General features: G+C 37.6%; 2 protein-coding genes across 2 annotated transcripts; one reads left to right on the top strand and one right to left on the bottom strand.

The window, feature by feature from the left end:
* The first annotated feature begins 3,453 nt into the window (after positions 1-3,453).
* Positions 3,454-5,106, top strand: LOC149238491 (galactinol synthase 4-like). Its single transcript, XM_089369578.1, has 4 exons — positions 3,454-3,603; positions 4,326-4,502; positions 4,597-4,731; positions 4,852-5,106. Exons 1-4 carry the CDS (start codon positions 3,454-3,456, stop codon positions 5,104-5,106), a joined length of 717 nt encoding a protein of 238 aa, XP_089225704.1.
* A 10,338-nt stretch (positions 5,107-15,444) lies between these two features.
* Positions 15,445-16,036, bottom strand: LOC149238490 (galactinol synthase 2-like). The gene is made up of 3 exons (XM_089369577.1): positions 15,818-16,036; positions 15,589-15,723; positions 15,445-15,468 (listed from the first exon to the last, which is right to left on the bottom strand). Exons 1-3 carry the CDS (start codon positions 16,034-16,036, stop codon positions 15,445-15,447), a joined length of 378 nt encoding a protein of 125 aa, XP_089225703.1.
* Positions 16,037-19,903: the final 3,867 nt, after the last annotated feature.

Here is a 19,903-nt window from a genome sequence, read left to right as displayed (position 1 = left end):
TAAAGGGGAGTGTTGGAATGTTAATTCCAACTGCTGGCTGCAGGCGGACGTGGGCAACCGACTCAGCCAGCACGCTGCACCCAAAACTGTCAGAACAAAACCACAAACCCGCTTGAGGCATATCGCACCGCTCTTTGGTATGGAGTGGTTTCCGTACACAAGGGCCCGATAAAACTTGGTGCAGATGCGTGTCACTCGCCTGACGTAAGCCAACGTAAAATTTCGGAACGTATTGTTCAGTCATGTAATGCCTTCCGATATTCTCGTCCACCGTCAGATCTGCTCCCACGCTCTCCACCGTTGATCGTCTGAAGCTGCATACGGGCCCGCATCAAATCAAGGCTTAGCGTGGAGTAAAATTAAGTTTCGTTGACCATACTTCTTTTTAATGCATTGTCATAGGTGTAGGTATTGCATTTAGTTTTCTTATACGGCATATTAATTTACATAAAGAAACGTGTTGTTTTTTGTTGTTGGGGCGTTGACCATTTTTGTAATGAAAAACATAACAAGTGAAATGCGCTCGATGTTGTTGTTGTAATTGCACATGGGAGGAACCAGAGAACTCGGGGGGCAGCAAAAGAGGAATGAGAAGATTTGCACAGTAGTGCATGAACAAAAAGAACAGGGGAGCGTAAAAGTATTGTGTGTGTGTTTTTGTTGAGTAATGGTGAAGCTCGCAGCAGAAGATATTGCACAGCAGTGCATAGATTTTTTTAATGTATTGGGTATGCATTGAAATGCAGGAGAAAAGAACGCACAGGTATTTTTTTAAAATGGTGAATGTAATGAAATTTTTATTGAGTATGTGTAAAAATAGTTTTACACCAGTAAAGTAAAAAAAAAGGGGTTTTTACTGCAGTAAACCCAACACAGTGAATTCTCAAGTGAAAACAGAGTTTTGTAGAATGAATTAAGTTTGGTGAATCCCTCTCAGGAAAGAGGATGAATATGTATAAGAAGTTGACTGAATGTTGTTTTGGTAAATCCCTCTGAGTGAAAGAGGATGAATGTTGTTTCAGGCATTTTCTATTTTAATGAATACAAGGATTTTTATGGCTGTGTAATACTCTGTTCTGAAATTTTTATTAAAAGCTTCCCTGTGCTAAAAGGATCCTGGAGCAAAGGAAACAGAGCATTGCCTCTGTGGTGTTTGTTTGTCTGGTTTTGGTATTTTCCCATGAAAAATACCCAACAAATTCTCATAGTTATTTATTAAATTGATTACAACATTTTTGTAATTCTTATATTTTTTTATCAAAGTGGTCGTACATTTTTGTAATGTTGTCAATGAAGATTTAAAATTGCTATGGACAAAATATATTTTCGAACAATCTAAAAACGGGTCATCGCCTACAAACAAACAATATTTATATGGGTGATATCTGATTAGGATTCCAAGTCCAATCAAATGAGATCAAGGCCACTTGCTATCCTACGCTAAGCTGAATTATCGATAACTAACCAAAAACGGTTTATGCAAAAAGATTGTATTTGCTTTATACATGTAAAGCCATGAAAATCGTATTAAACTCATTAAAAAAAAAACCCAATGGCAAGACTCCCGTTTTCCCAATCACCGTTCAGTATATTGTACATTTATAGCAAATGAGCGTACCCCATTTAACGAGATATTCAACAATAATAACTGTCATGTTATTACCAAAACTGATGATTCTAAAGTAAATATCTAGCCCATAGAAACATCAATGATAAATAGTGTTAAGACCAAAACTGAAGATTCTGAAGTAAATATTTAGCCCATAGAAACATCAATGATAAATAGGGTTAAGAGATATTTAACAATAATAAATAATGTAACATAGATTAAACACTTATTTGGATTAGGAAAGACGCAATCACAAACAAAACGGAAGATACGTTGCTAGAATCGCTATGTCTTTATATGTATAAAAGTGGAGCTTCATCGACTATTCACAAGATGGCTGCTGTAAATGTCAAGCCATCCAAAATTCTGTCAATGCATAACTATTCGCAAAATGGCAGCCATAAAAGCCGTGCAAAATTCTGGCGTTGCGTTATCATCAGGGTGATGCATTCAAAATTGCGTGAGGTATAGAGCCGAATGCCACACATATACGAGATTATATATATACATTACATATATAGTCGTAAATAGATTGCGGTTATCATGTTTGTGGCTGAGGAGTCTTGGCAACCTGAGAGAGTTCAGACTTGGTTTTATATTTGGACTCGTCTATCTCGATTCCTTTTTCCTTGGCTGCCTCCTCACCAGACATTCCCATCCTGGACAGCCCGCCTTTTCTACCCATCTCTTGATATCCTTCCTTCCCTATCTGAGCAGCTCTTGTGCTCCCTCCCTTCTTTGCTCCCTCTATCAGCCGCTCCTGCTCAATAAATTAGGCAAGGGCTAACCAACCATATATTGAGTCATAAATGCCCTTGCCATCTATGTATGTGGTGCATGTCAGGGAGATGGCATACATAACTCCGGCGGGCGACCTCGCGTTTCCGGTGACATACGCGGGACCCACCAACGAGGGCCCGCCCGCCCCGTCTCGTTTTTGACTCCGGCGGCCAGCATGTGTTTCCGGTGGAGTATGCGGAGGAGTAGTTGGAGAATGTGTTTCAGGCCGCGTGGGGATGAGCATTGACGCAGATAATTAATTACGTACATTTCTCCGCAGTCCGTCGTTTTACTCGCTGCTCCCAACACCAATCATGAAGCCGCGCGATTCACCGATTTGAATTTGAATTGATTTATCGCGCCAATTTCATTTTCATTTGCAGTCAATATACGAGGATTGAATCGTGGAGTTTGGGTTGTTTTGTTACAGTGTTGTGGAATCGAGTTTGTTTGAGGTTAAGGAATGGGATGCAATGGACAAAACCTTTATGGGGCACCAGGACTCTTCTTCCTCAATCACTTTGGATGGGCAAAGCTGTCGTCTTAATATGTAGATTAATCGAGCAAATCGTTTCTTAGTTGTTCAAATAGAACTTCAAATATTATAGAGACTCAACCATAAATATATATTTATGGAATTTTGATGTAAAATTGGAACAGTTCCACTGACATTAATAAAGTGCACATTTAAAAATTTATTTTAATATTTTGTTTTTAAAAAAATACACTCTTATAAATTATTCAGTAACTTCTAATTAAATAGCTTTATGTGATTGTACGCTTCGAACATGAATATTTCTTGCAGAGTGAAACGTGGTGGATAAACAAGTACCCATCTATGAAATGGACGCATTATATAATACGTGTCATGCTGCATGTCGTTCGAATACTAAAGCTTATCCAATAGAACATACCTCAGAGTACCATAGGATCCTATATATATATATAGGTCATTGTCTCAATGGAGCACATTACGTTGCAGATTGTTCGGAATTGAATAGAGATATCGACCAGTGAAAAGGGTGATCCCAGAGTAATAGGTAGTTAATTATCAGGTAGGAAAAATGAGTTCGGATGACGCTCCCATGTCAGAAGAAGCTCAAATGAGGCTCAAACGTGGAGCCATGAAAGGAGGGCTCAGCACCAAGGAAGGTACCCGTGAGCCAACAGACGAAGAAGTCAAGGAGAAAGGGCTCATGCCCAAGGAATCCCAGGTGTAACTAATTAGCCTTATTCTTTTCCTATTCTTGTTCTGGATCCTTCAATTACTTCCTGTATTCTGTGTGTTTTCAAATTGTACGTCATTGAATGTATAATTTATTGGCAAGGGCTAACCAGCCATATATTGAGTCATAAATGCCTTGCCATCTATGTATGTGGTGCATGTCAGTGGGATGGCATACATAACTCCGGCGGGTGACCTCGTGTTTCCGGTGACATACGCGGGACCCACCAACGAGGGCCCGCCCGCCCCGTCTCGTTTTTGACTCCGGCGGCCAGCATGTGTTTCCGGTGGAGTATGCGGAGGAGTAGTCGGAGAATGTGTTTCAGGCCGCGTGGGGATGAGCATTGACGCAGATAATTAATTACGTACATTTCTCTGCAGTCCGTCGTTTTACTCGCTGCTCCCAACACCAATCATAAAGCCGCGCGATTCACCGATTTGAATTTGAATTGATTTATCGCGCCAATTTCATTTTCATTTGCAGTCAATATACGAGGATTGAATCGTGGAGTTTGGGTTGTTTTGTTACAGTGTTGTGGAATCGAGTTTGTTTGAGGTTAAGGAATGGGATGCAATGGACAAAACCTTTATGGGGCACCAGGGCTCTTCTTCCTCAATCACTTTGGATGGGTATGAAGGGTAATTCCCCATGGATATTTCTACGCGGTTATGGATTGCTTCTGCGAGAAGACATGGAGCCACACTCCGTAGTACAAGATCGGATACTGCCAGCAGTGTCCAGAGAAGGTGTCATGGCCCGTGGAATTAGGGCAACGGCCCTCTCCATACTTCAACGCTGGAATGTTTGTTTTTGAGCCGAGTCAGCTGACATTCGACTGCCTTTTGGAAACTCTGATGGCTACTGTGCCAACGCCCTTCGCAGAACAGGTCTGGATCTGTTCTCATTTCAGTGAGGATCATGCACATTTTTGTTTGGTTTACCAGATCTAATTTTGATTAAATTGTGGTATATGTTTTGTAGGATTTCTTGAATATGTATTTTGAGAAGATATACAAGCCCATTCCTCTGGTGTACAATCTGGTTCTAGCCATGATGTGGCGGCATCCCGAGAACGTGGACTTGGACACTGTCAAAGTTGTTCACTACTGTGCTGCTGTAAGCTTTCTTTTCACTGCAAATTTGGGTTCGATAGAAACAATATGATTTATATATGAAAGACGAGATAGGTGTTCTGAGCGTACAGGGTTATATTAATCGATGAATGTGGATGTGCAGGGATCGAAGCCGTGGAGGTACAGTGGGGAGGAGGAAAATATGGAGAGGGAAGAAATAAAGACGCTGGTGCAGAAATGGTGGGACATATACAATGACCCCTCGTTGGATCACTCGGGATCATGCGACATAATTCCAGATCCAATTTCAGAGTTGGATGGAAAATCAAATGATCTGCAACGAGTGGCTACTAATTCATTCTTTGCTGCTGCGACGGCAACAAATCCCAACTTAATGCCTGCACCGCCTGCAGCTTAAGAGATTTCAAATTTGCAGAAGTCGCCTGTAGCATAAGATATTTATATATGTATATTTTAATCCACCGGCATAGACGGGGACAATTTGTATATCATAAAGAAGATCATACTGTATGTACTCAAAGATGAGGATATTGCTGTTGCGCTTACAGTTATTGGTTGTAAATTAATCGAATTTATTTAATATTTGTAAATATACAAATTGACATTTGTATGACTGGACGTACATGGTTACTCTTTCGTTTTCTGTAATTCAAAAAATATTTAATTTTCATTTAATTCTGCATCGATATGAAAATATTTACACGCATGCAATGTGACGTAATTATGAATTATTATAAAATTTAGTAAACCCTGATGGCTAGTAAAAGCCAAACTTCACTGGTATCTTTCATCATTAGTCATCAGCAATGTTATATAGTTTTTTTGGGTAGGAAAAAGGTGTAATTTTTTTTATATATATATATGCATTTAAATATGATGATTTATTAGGATTCTAGAAAGAGGGGTTATATAGTCATCGTTTTCCAAAATAACTATAATAAAACTAAATATAAATATCAAAACAATGTTGGTACGTGTAATTGTTATATGAGATAAGTATGAATAAATGGAGATATACTAAAAAGTCTTACAAAATGTTGTTGAAGTATGTGAACTTAAAGAAAATTGTTATATTTAATCAATTTTATTAATGAATGGTTTATGATAAAATTGATAGAGCTGATCATTTTGTTGTTGTTTTTTGATCTATGAGGTCCCAAAATCCAATCATAATTTTTTTTAGAAAGACTATCTACTCTATTCTCAATTGTAAACATAAACAACAATTTTGAGGATAAGAGTTGTGCATAGTTTGTTGGAACTTGCTCCCAAACCCATTTTTAGAGAAAATAAATGAGTTTCCAAAATATGTAATACAAATCCTCCCCCACATCCAAAAGTGTCTCCTTGCGAAGTCCCATCAAAGAATTCCCAAGGATGAGATCTATCAACGACTGTTGGATTTAGGATTCTATTGTTATTATCTCTTTGGTCCTTCAAGAGAAGGTCATAAACAACTAAAATTTGTGTCGCAAAAACTTCAATGTTAAAGATGTCATCTTCAAAGATAGCTCTATTTCTTGCAAGCCAAACTCCCCAAACTATTAAAAGAGGCAATACTTGATACAATTTGTTCTCCCTCAATGAGTCCACTGAATACATACCTCCATTAACTCTTCACCTAACCAAATACCTGCAAATATGAACTTTTTCATAACATATTTCCAAACACCTTTAAAATAAGGACACAGTAAGAATAAATGATTGAGAGATTCTTGAATCATCAACTTTGCATAGGACACATTTGTTTGGGCCTTGAAAACATCTCCTTGTTAAATTCTCCCAAGTTGGGAACTTTAATTTTCCATAAAAGTTCCCACCAGTCCTCATGAACATCCTACAATCTATCAGATATAAGAAAAGCATATCCAAATTTTAGCGTATAAACCCCTTAGGAATCATGGGACCAAACCAACTCATCCTCCTCTTGAGCTAATATGAGATGTGTTGCAGGTAAACTGCCAATGTATCTAATCTAGAAATGATGAAGATGCATGGGTATGCCTAAATGATCTTTCAAAACCCAACCTCGATTCCATAGATTTGTTTGTGCTAGATCTACAATTTGACTCAAGTAAGCGAGGTCATTACCATGTAGATATTCAATCAAATGTTCAAGAAGTCTGTGATCAATATGAATTCCAATCCAAGGATTGATCAACCTTTAAATGTGATCCATCACCCACTTTCCAAGCTAGGCTTGAATCAATCAATAAAAATTACGAGAGAACAACTTTCCAAATGATAAAAACATTGCTTTTCAATTTATTGGGTAAGAAAATCTAGTCCTCTCACTGCATAGGGTGTATATATTAGATATACACCACTTTCGTCCAATGAGAGTGAGTTTTTAGTAATTTCCAACCAACTTTAGTTGCTAAAGCTTTTGAAAAAAAATGTAAGTCCTTTAAACCCTAACCTCCAAAATCTTTAGGAGCAACTATTATTATCTGGATTACCCATGGAAGAATAGATTGATCTGATAAACTTGACCATAAAAGATTACAACGTTTTTTTTATCTTGTTTAATATGCCTTTTGGAATCTAGGAAAGCCACATCCAAGAAACTAATATTGCCTCAAGGACTGATTTAATAAGAAAAAGTCTTCCAGCTCTAGAAAGCCATCTTAAGCTCCAATTTTTAAGCCTTTTTTCAATTTTTTCTATTAACCAAAATCCTTCTGCAAATTTATATGAGTTAGGTTTTAACTTAAATCCAAAATATTTCAATCCCACAACAATCTCATCTGTGACAAAGGGAAACATACCTTGATAAAAATCCATATCTTCAACATTCAACCCACAAATAGATAAAGTAGATTTTGTTATGTTAATCTTAATACCTTTAACAACTTCAAAAGAGCAAGTGCATATTTGATGGTTGTAGAATATCTTCTTGTAACATCACAAAAGATGAGAATGTTATCTACAAATAGTAAATTTGAAGTGAGAAGCCCAAAAAATACACATAATTGTTGGAAATAATACTGAGAGGGGGGGGTGAATCAGTATTATTAATTTCTTTTCAATAAATTATCCAGATTTATGCTTTAAATTATTCTTCCAAAATTGATAATTAACTTGTATGTCAGTACCATAAAATGATGAACAAGAACAGTTAAAAACAGATTGTCACACAACGGAACACCTGATATAAGGTGGAAACCCAATGTGGGTGAAAACCACCTGCTGCAATATGTCTCTGTCTTCTTTCAAATAGAATTTCTTTTACAATGAATTTTTACTGGTGCAGTCCTTTACCAGTACGCAAGTTGCAACCTGCAGAGGGCTACAACCCTCTCTCGTTTTCCAGTCTCTCCTGGAAGGAGCTACAACCCCCTACTTCGTTCAAGGACCACGTTTCATTAATTTTCAGACTGGATCCAAGAAGATCAAATGGTCATCAAGTATAAACAAATCTTCAGAATTACCCAGGCATTAGATCAATATATATTTTCTTTATACAACATATCTTTCAAAATCACCCAAGCGCCAACCCAAGCACTATATCAAAATATAAATAAATGCTCGATCTGGTCACCCATTAAAACAGAGGTTGTTTATGCCGAAATCAGAACACAATGCAGAAGATATACATATAACAGTGCACCCGGAGGCTAGGCACAAGACAAACCCAATATGCGCACCCAGAACCTGAACTGCAATACACCTGAAGCAATGCGATTTCTCTCGAAGAAATGTCTGAACTTCAAGCCTGCGATCCTTTGCTCTGTTCTACGCGCATTCTCCTTGATCAGTAATTGCTCCTTAACCGATCACAAGAATGCCAATCAATTCTCCCTTAAGATCTTCAATTCATAATCAATGCGTTGCCAAAGGATCTCTTTTCTTCTTATATAGTCATGATTTTGATAAAACCATGAGTCGAAACCAGAGGATCTGTAATCCTGTGGCGCAACTGTTTTGACCGATCTCTTAAGAAAAAGGCTTAAGCGGGAAAACGATGAAAACGGTCCAAACAAAAAAAGGCGGACTTTAAACTGAATGAACCCATAATAATACTATATCGGGTCCGCTTCTCATCGCTACCAGCGCATGCCCATATCATGACCTATTCCCGACGTCCAATCCGATGGATCGGATGCGACATGCCCATTAACCAGCCTTTATATATATATCGGGTCCGCTGTTTTCATCGCTATCGGAAATTTGAAGTGGAAGGCTTTTATAAACTGTGCGATCACCGCGGATGCGATGTTATTATAAAATCCCTTTAAAGCTTCCATCGGGTCTGCCACCTCTTATCGCAATCGGAGGATTGGGGTGGACGACCCTATATACATTGCGACATTCTGCGAATGCGATATTATTATAAACCACATTTGAAATGCCATCGGGTCCATATGTTATCGCAATGGATTACCACGAATGCGATGTTAATATATGCTGCCTTTAATGCTTCCATCGGGTCCGCCACCTCTTATCGCAATCGGAGGATTGGGGTGGGCAACCCTTTATGCATTGCGATATACTGCGGATGCAATATTATTATAAACCAAAAGCGATATGCCGTCGGGTCCAATGCATACATGCTATTGATTATTATGTAATACATACATACATATACATATACATATATATATATATATATATATATATATATATATATGGGTTTTAAGTGCCCAAACACCTCCCGATAGTATTAATGAATGCATATATGGGATTTGATCGCCCGAACAACTCCCGATAGAGTTAAACCATGCATCCAAGGGTTATATAGGCCCGATTCCTCCCGATAACTGCTTCTTTGGCATATATAAGTGAGATGTTCGTCTATGAGAGGGTTGCCATCAAGTACAACACATGCATCACAATGCCAACAATAATCCTTTCAAAGAACCACTTCTTTTAGCCTCCCAAGAATTTGACTTAATCCTTTAGTGACCAATAAAAATAGAAGAGGTGATAATTGACATCAAACTTGCCGAAAGACCTCTTTGAGCATGAAAGAAAGGTGAGGTTGATCATGGGTTGATCAATTTATCAGAACAATGAAGGAAATAAAGGTTATGTAGCTCATAATCCAGTTTACAATTGGAATACTAAACCCCAGATGTGTAAGTAAGAGACAAATATAGATCCAACTTACTCGATCATATACTTTTGAAAGGTAAATCTTTAGAATTGCACCTTTGATATTCCTTAATTTTAGACTATGTAGTCCTTCCTTGGCTACTCCAATAGCTTCATGGATCTGACACCCTTCAAGGAAGCTAAACTACTCTTTTGATATCGCTTTAGATAAGATTGGCTTTAAATGATGGGCAATGACCTTATATACACAATCACATAGAGATATGTGTTGAAACTCGTCAAAAGTAGTAGGGTTGTCTACTTTTGGAATTTAAGCGATAAAAGTACTATTAAATGAATATAGAACCAACCCTGTAGTTCATAATTTTTCCACAACACAAAGAATATCATCTCCAATTAGTTCATAAAAAGCAATGAAAATTTTCACTCACCACTTGTCAAGACCAAGACTCTTGTCCTTTTGAAAAATTGAGAACACCTCTTTTAATTCTTCAGATGTCATTTCCTCCATTATAGGCGCATTCTTTACATTATTTGAAAAACTAGGAAAAAAGAAGGCAATCACACAACTTCTGTTATCATTGCTTATCGAGGTTATTTAAACAAGGATTCAAAATGAGACTTTCCCATATTTGCAAGATCTTCAAACAAAGAGGCTCTATTACCTTCTAGGTCATGCAGTTCCCATATAGTATTTGTAGATTTCTTGCCTTTTGCAACATTATGAATTTTTTTTGTATTGTCATCTCTTGCCATAAGCCAAACAATACTACTCTTAAGTCTCCAAGTAGCTTCTTGTTCATACAATTTTTTTTTTTTTTCTAGATTCCAGCTGAACAAGTCTATCCTTTGTATTCTCCGTGAGATAACCCTCAGAAGCTTCATCAATGATAAGGATGAGACTATCTTCTAATGCTCTTAATTCTTCAATGTACCTTTGACAGGACATCATTGCATGGTCAGTCCATATTGCTTCTATAAATCAATTTAGCAACTTCAAAATAGATTCTGACTGAGAAGGACAGTACCACAAAATTTGGCAAGATGGGAATTTGGAAATTCATTATAGAGTATAACAAATGATTGTGCGAGTTTGATATTTTTTTACAATCAATTAGGAATATGTGGTGAGGACTTCATTTTTTTTCTTAAATTAATTAAATTTAATATAACAAGGGTATTGTTTTTTATGTGAAAATATATGTAAAGTTGGAGATAATCGTAATTGGTATAAAATATAGTTATATGTTTTTTTTTTTTTTAAAGATATTCTTTGGATTATGAGAACATAACATTTAAGTGTAACAAATGATATTTTTTAGGATATTTATAATTTGCTTGATGCTATGTTTTAGATAATTTTTTATTAGGAAAAAAAGAAACCAAATCAAAATCAAAGAGATAATTTTGTCTAAATGAATTGAATTTAGATATTAGCTTTAGTCAAAATGAGGTAAATTATTGGGGAATCCACTTCTTTCTTGAGTGATAAAGTTGAAGATATATATAGAGGACTTTCCTCCTCAAGGGGGTTGTAGCTATTGCTCCATTAGTGGAACAAAAATGCATCATGAAACTATTACATCTTATTTAAATACGAAAATGGATCTTTTTAAGGACTTTGATCGCTCGCCTTCTAAGAGGGCTTCCCTCTGTGGATCAATATCTTATTACATTCATCCATAAAGGAGCATTTAAAATTGTGAAAATAAAGTCAATGAATTGTAAGTATTGGGAAGGGGGTGTAGGGTATTGGGTTTGGGGGGTGTTGGGGGGGGGAGAGGAGGCGGGGTGGTTATTGGTATTGGCAGAATAAAAGAGCATCTCTAGTAAAAATAAGGGGTATTTTTACTTGGAGCGATTCATATTGTGGAGCAATACCTTATTAAAGGGACATTTAAAATTGCGAAAAATAAAGTCAACATAATGGTATTGGGGGGTGATGTAGGGTATCAAGGGGTGTATAGATATTAGAGGTTGATGTAGGGTATCGAGGGGTGTATAGATATTGGAGGGTGATGTAGAGAATTAAGGGGTCTATAGGTATTGGGGAGTGATATAGGGCATCGATGGGTGTATATGTTTGGGGGTATAAAAGGGGTTATATAGTAAAATGTAGCATCCAAAGCATAACCACCTCCAAGCATAATGTAGCATCCCCATTTAATGCTCTACATGCAAAGCATTAAACCCATAGCTATGGGTATGATGTTTTAGTGTTCCATCAAACCCATAGCCAGGAATTCTCATAATTTTTTCTTCCCATAAGAAATGAATCATTGTGTTCAAATAATTATTGGGTTCCATCATATTGGCATTCATCAGATCTATGCTTCCACCATCTGACATAAACTTAATTCGTTCAATAGTGTACCAAATCGATACTTAACATTCTTCCATAACTTAGATTGCATATCTAGCCACACCTATGAGGTGACCAACCAACTGATCGTCTGCTAGATGTTTTTCATGTCGATGCTTTAAATTTGACGCATTAACACATCAGCAAAGCGAGAGGGGAGGTTTTGCCATTGTGCACCTTTTACAAGGGAGAAAATTTAAGACTTTAAAATTTATAACAAAAGTTGATTAATAAGGCCAAAAAACTTGTGTTTTCTACCATGAATATCATTTAGACTCTAGCATATTTATTGGGGCTATTATGTCAATGATTTGACAAGCTTAAATTGACATAATTAAATAATCCAATATAGAAGATGAGGGTGGAGCCATGGAATGAACATCATTCTGCCTTTGCTTAGCCAAATCACTAATGACTCATCTAAGATCAACGATTTCTGATTCAAGAGAAGAATTATATGGTTTTTCGTGTTTCAATTTGTCGAGCCAAGGAATATGAGTCGTGAATCATATTGATATTGCATTGATGAAAATAGACTTATATAACATACAAGAGTGACCCTTTATTTCATCTTCCAAGGTCGATTCCTTTTATAACTACTCATATTTCCTTTTATTTACATATTTACAAGTTATCTAACCAATCCCAAAGGATTAGGTGTATAACATTCCCCCCCCCCCCCCCCCCTAATTTGAAGGGGTGTTTGTGAGTCGACATGATTTTATATCAATTTAGTGTTTGTAAACTTTGAAGCACACTAAAGTATGTAATATGAGTTAAGTTAGATTATTTGTCACTTCTAAATCAAAACTAACAACTCAATTCAAGAATCATGAAACAAAACTCTTAACATATTCACACAAGCTTGTAATGAAATCACTCTTACTTGATTTAAGAATACTTCAAACTAGGCATATACTATGATCTCTCACACAAATCCAACTTCTCTATGCAATCATCTCAAAAATTCCAAGTTTTCACTCAAATGATGGGAAAATGATCAAAGGGGTTTTCAATAAAAAAGGATAACTAATGCACTAGGGCCTTCCTTCTTGGTGGAGGCAAGTGGACATTCTGACAATCTTTTACTCAACTTAGTTAATATAGAGCCAATACTAGTTATAGGGATGAGAATGCACTACAACCTTCCTCATCTATGAGAGTGAAGATGAGTGGTTGCTCATAGTCTTCTACTCATCTCTTTAACTAGCATGTACTTGAATCATCATTCTATTCTAGAAGAGAAGTAAATGAAAGCAAAGAACTATGGTGTTTGAAAGGTTTAAGGTAAAAAGACAATTTTCAAGAGGTTGGGGCCTTCTTCTCTTAGAAAATTGGTGAATGGCACTCTCACTGCCTTGATTACTTTTATCAATTAGGCTAATTTTCAAACAACAGCTCGCATATAATAAAAAAAAATAAAAAATGATACTGAAATCTATGGCTATGCAAAAATATAAATTCATTGATGCACTGGAATTATCACATAGCTCTTCAAACGTAACTATGATATCTATGAGAATCAAGCCAAATATAACAAGCCAATGAAGCCAATATATATTTAACATAATGAAACCTTACTCATCAAAAAATGCTAATAAAATCTAAGCATGTTCAATCAATATATAATATGATAACTAATTTCTAATTAAAATTTAAATACCTAATATGGTTCCTCTCTTTTCGACCTCATCAAAATGAATACTTTCAAGTGTTTTGGTGAGCCATTTTGGGGGACCTTTTTGAGATGGTCTAGGTTTCTTCAGTGATCGCTATGGGGTTGCATCAATATTGAACCTTCCAATCCTCTCAATCACATCACTTAAAAGAGTCCTCTTGATCAATTACATTTATTAGATTAAATTTAAATTAGATATTTAAATTTTAATTAAAATTTCCTTATAAAGTAACTTATAATTAAAAATTCCTTATAACATCACTTATAAACGTATAGTTCATTTTTACTAAAACTATTTACTAATACAAAATTAATCAATTATTATTTAAAATTTTCGAAAAATTAAAATAAAATAAATACAAATGTTTATCTACAATTTAAAAATAAAAAATAAAACAAACTATTAAATAATAATAGTAATAATTTTTATTAATTTTATTTTTATAATTAAAATAATATCATTTACATAAAATAATTTTATAATTTACTATGAATCCACTTTATCATCTCCACAAAACATAATTAAAAATTAAATTAAATATGATGGTTAGTTTTTTATTTCCCATATATATATATATATATATATATATATAAGCCACCTATTTTAGAATAAAATAAAAAACAACTAATTGTTAGCTTTTTATACCTCAAATAAAATTTTAAAACAGTGAAATGTACCAAACAAACCACTAATTTAAAAATAAAAAACAATTCATGGAGAGGCTTACAAAATTAGCAGAACTTTCAAAATCAGCAGGTTTAATTATTGGCTTCCCTTTAAGTCCGACTTTACTAACTTTGACTTGAGGGTAACTCAATTATAAATTTCAAAATATTTCCTAATTGAATAGACAAGAATGAAATTGGACTATTTTATTTGCATTTTAAATATACAATTAAAAAAAAAATCTCAAATTTTATCACTTGTTATAACAGATTGGCCCCGTCGTTTTAATAATAAGAATACTAAATAATATTACAAATCCACATAAATATCTTGATCAAAAGGATTACCTCTCACGTAAATTTATTCCTTCTCATATAAAAATTCAAATGATTTTGTAGACATTGTCGACTACTTTCTTATAAGTTAAGCGACAATGTATGGGACAGACTAGAAGGTGGATTGCACAGTGGAAGTGCTAAGGCCTTCTCAGGAAAAAACCTGAAAAAATCTCTGTAGATTCCTTGCCAATGTGGGCTTCAACCAAACTACACACAAAGCTCTTGAATAAATTGGATTTCACACAACTAAACATTTTTGGGTTCTTAATATACTCTTCAAAATCTTCCTCACGCATACTCGGCACCCTCTCGCACACTTTAAACTCTCAATCTCAAAAGCTCCACACTTATTTACCGTTTTTCTAAGCTCATCTGCATTCGGAAAATACCATGGAATATTTTAAAAGTCTCTCAAATCTCTTCCAATAATCCCCTGCAATCGATATCACAACACCAAAAGATTAATACCATTAATATTTTCATTCTCAGTCCACATTGTTAACTATAAATGATTTGATAAGAATTTAAGACTTATTTTTTGTCATCTTCCCTGTGTCACCAATTCATCTCATGCATCTTCAAAGTCTGGCCACAAAATTCTCCTCCCACAGAGACTTGTTTTGCAAAGGCAAGGGCTAACCAATATACGGCTTCGATCCCTGCACATCCACATTCATCCATTAATATAACCCTGTACGCTCAGAACACCTATCTCATCTTTCATATATAAATCATATTGTTTCTATCGAACCCAAATTTGCAGTGAAAAGAAAGCTTACAGCAGCACAGTAGTGAACAACTTTGACAGTGTCCAAGTCCACGTTCTCGGGATGCCGCCACATCATGGCTAGAACCAGATTGTACACCAGAGGAATGGGCTTGTATATCTTCTCAAAATACATATTCAAGAAATCCTACAAAACATATACCACAATTTAGTCAAAATTAGATCTGGTAAACCAAACAAAAATGTGCATGATCCTCACTGAAATGAGAACAGATCCAGACCTGTTCTGCGAAGGGCGTTGGCACAGTAGCCATCAGAGTTTCCAAAAGGCAATCGAATGTCAGCTGACTCGGCTCAAAAACAAACATTCCAGCGTTGAAGTATGGAGAGGGCAATTGCCCTAATTCCACGGGCCATGACACCTTCTCTGGACACTGCTGGCAGTATCCGATCTTGTACTGCGGAGTGTGGCTCCATGTCTTCTCGCAGAAGCAATCCATAACCGCGTAGAAATATCCATGGGGAATTACCCTTCATACCCATCCAAAGTGATTGAGGAAGAAGAGCCCTGGTGCCCCATAAAGGTTTTGTCCATTGCATCCCATTCCTTAACCTCAAACAAACTCGATTCCACAACACTGTAACAAAACAACCCAAACTCCACGATTCAATCCTCGTATATTGACTGCAAATGAAAATGAAATTGGCGCGATAAATCAATTCAAATTCAAATCGGTGAATCGCGCGGCTTTATGATTGGTGTTGGGAGCAGCGAGTAAAACGACGAACTGCAGATAAATGTACGTAATTAATTATCTGCGTCAATGCTCATCCCCACGCGGCCTGAAACACATTCTCCGACTACTCCTCCGCATACTCCACCGGAAACACATGCTGGCCGCCAGAGTCAAAAACGAGACGGGGCAGGCGGGCCCTCGTTGGTGGGTCCCGCGTATGTCACCGGAAACACGAGGTCACCCGCCGGAGTTATGTATGCCATCCCACTGACATGCACCACATACATAGATGGCAAGGCATTTATGACTCAATATATGGCTGGTTAGCCCTTGCCAATAAATTATACATTCAATGACGTACAATTTGAAAACACACAGAATACAGGAAGTAATTGAAGGATCCAGAACAAGAATAGGAAAAGAATAAGGCTAATTAGTTACACCTGGGATTCCTTGGGCATGAGCCCTTTCTCCTTGACTTCTTCGTCTGTTGGCTCACGGGTACCTTCCTTGGTGCTGAGCCCTCCTTTCATGGCTCCACGTTTGAGCCTCATTTGAGCTTCTTTCGACATGGGAGCGTCATCCGAACTCATTTTTCCTACCTGATAATTAACTACCTATTACTCTGGGATCACCCTTTTCACTGGTCGATATCTCTATTCAATTCCAAACAATCTGCAACGTAATGTGCTCCATTGAGACAATGACCTATATATATATATAGGATCCTATGGTACTCTGAGGTATGTTCTATTGGATAAGCTTTAGTATTTGAACGACATGCAGCATGACACGTATTATATAATGCGTCCATTTCATAGATGGGTACTTGTTTATCCACCACGTTTCACTCTGCAAGAAATATTCATGTTCGAAGCGTACAATCACATAAAACTATTTAATTAGAAGTTACTGAATAATTTATAAGAGTGTATTTTTTTTAAAACAAAATATTAAAATAAATTTTTAAATGTGCACTTTATTAATGTCAGTGGAACTGTTCCAATTTTACATCAAAATTCCATAAATATATATTTATGGTTGAGTCTCTATAATATTTGAAGTTCTATTTGAACAACTAAGAAACGATTTGCTCGATTAATCTACATATTAAGATGACAGCTTTGCCAATTTTAAAAATATTTTAGAATTTAATGAACAATAAGGCTATTTTGACAATTTGTTTAATGTTAAAAAAACATATAATCTTTTGAATTGAAATCAATATTAAAAATAAAATAATTTATCAATTTCAAACTCAAAATGTGGTATGTTTAATTTATATGTAAAATGCATACCTCAAATGACTAGAACATTTAGATGCTCATTTATGTCTATAGATATACATAGATCAATGTTCATGTGTGTTTTTGTGTATATGTAGGATTCTTTAGGGCTTTGGGGAGGATGCATTGCACAACGGCAAGCATAGAGCTCATGTTTTGAGGCTGTGTACATCCCCCAACTCCACTGACTAAGCCGAACAGGGTGACAGGGGGACTGGGTGTGTAAGGACCTGCAGTCCGTGCGACGGGAGGACGCACATCCCATGCGAAGTTGGTGAGCTGTGACTAAGGCAAACGAGTGTGCGATGTGAAAATGCACGTGGGAGAAGTCTTGGTCGTGATTTTATATCGTGGGGACGAGGTAGACAAGTCACCCATGAGCCGACTGAACGTTGGTAAAGTGTTGGGCGAGATGAGGTGGTAGTCCTGTGTGATGGGCGGGTCGACCTACCTTGTGGGCGAGCTAAACACATAGTTCGGAGGTCGGCTGCACGATGGAGCAAGGGTCGGCTAGGCGAGCTGACCTTGCCACCACCCATATACATAAGCGGATGGCTGGACGAGTTGGAGGCATCATCGAACAATCGAACAAGTCATTCGGTGGTTGGACGAGCTCGAGCATCTTAGGAAGGTGTGGGGTGCAGGTTTAGTGTGGAGGAGCAGGCATAGAGGCGCAGGTCAAACCGTAGGTTGATGCACCTGCCGCCGAGCAGACTCGCACGAGCTGCACGAGTTTGGTGAATGGGTTCGGTATGCAGGTCACACGAAGGCGCACCTGCCGGGTGAACGCGATTGGTATCACGAGTGGCATACCACATGAAGGCGCGCCCACTCGCGGTTGGTGATACGGGTGGACGGACGCAAGAAGGCGCCCACTCGTCGATTGAAGGCATGGGTGGAGGGCTGCACGAGGTGCCCGCCCGTCGGTTGAACGTGTGGGTGGAGGGCTGCACGAAGGCGCCCGCCCGCCGATTGGTGAACTTGGGTGGACGGTGCACGAAGGTGCTCGCCCGACGATAAAATGGACTCGGGTGGAGGGTGCACGAAGGCGCTCGCCCGCTGTGAAACGAACTCAGGTAGAGGGTGAAACGAAGGCACCCACCCGCGGTTGTACGAGTTCAGGTGAGGCTGTACGAAGGCGCCTACCCGCGGTGGACAAGATCGGGTGACGCTGCACGGAGGTGTTGCCAGACGGTTGAACGAGTGGAAATTTGGCTAAGTGTGGATTGTGAGAGTGACCACCGTGCAAGGTGTGCACGAGGTGGGCAGCTCGTGGGCAAGACACGAAGTCTGAAATTTGTCTAAGTATAAAACTTGGGGTTGCCAAGGTATACTTGTATTTTTATGAAATATTGAAAATATATTGAAATCGGGTAGACTCTTATTCAGGGAGTTGCCCCTCCCTTTATACTGTTGCAATTGTGTTCTTTATGTATAATTGCTGTGGATAATGAATGTGTATGGGTGTTCATTAGTATAAAGGCTAATAATAATACTTGGTGAAGAAAAATAAACTAAGTATCGAATGTTAAGGCGTAGTCCATGAACATAAGTATTGGTGAAAAGAAAGTGTTCGGTGGTGCCGCACCTCGCTATAAGCGGTTGAAAGACTACCGCAGGTGTAGGGGCGTGACAAGTGGTATCAGAGCAGATTCAGGGTGTTGAAGCTGCTGATCAGAGCAGGTTGCTCGTGACGAAGTGACAGTGGAAACAGGTACTTGCAGGTGAAGGAAGTTGGTTTCACATACAAGTGAGACAAGAACTGGTTCGGTTTTGCAGGGAACTTGGTGAAGCTGGTGGATGGTCTATACTAGATCACAAAGAAGGAAGCTGTTAGCAGAAATGGCAGGTGAAACTCATGTTGTATCGGGTGAATCTAGCCACAATGCAACTGAGGCTTTCATTGAAAGGATATTGGAAAGAATGGAGGAATTGGAATCTTACTGGACTGCAAAGATGGTCGTGGTCATGAAATATCTAGAAGCCAATGTGAAGATGAGGGAAGAATTCGATGAACTCCGGACTCAGCATGAGTACACTGATATTAAGTGTACACAACTTGAAGATGAAGTCAAGGAGATTGGAGAAGCGAGGGATCGAGGTTTGGCAGAAATATTGAACTTGCAGAAATCTCTTGATGAAGCGAGAGATGAGATCGCGGTGTTGAAGAAGGCCGTGAGACATAACTCAGGTGGAGGAGTGTCTCATGTGAAAGTCAAGGAACTAAAATCTTATGATGGTACAAGAAGTGAAAAGACTCTTGGTAAATTTCTCTGGGATATGGAGCAATACTTGGAACGCTTGGGTCTATCCGATGATGAGACAAAAGTGAAAGTGGCTGCTT

Source organism: Pinus tabuliformis, chromosome 8 (genome assembly GCF_031772625.1).
Source record: "Pinus tabuliformis cultivar Carrire ecotype Pingquan chromosome 8, CPIR1, whole genome shotgun sequence".
Classification (NCBI taxonomy): Eukaryota; Viridiplantae; Streptophyta; class Pinopsida; order Pinales; family Pinaceae; genus Pinus; species Pinus tabuliformis.
The sequence above is the reverse complement of the archived record's forward strand: the minus strand, read 5'-3'. Positions and strand labels throughout refer to the sequence as shown.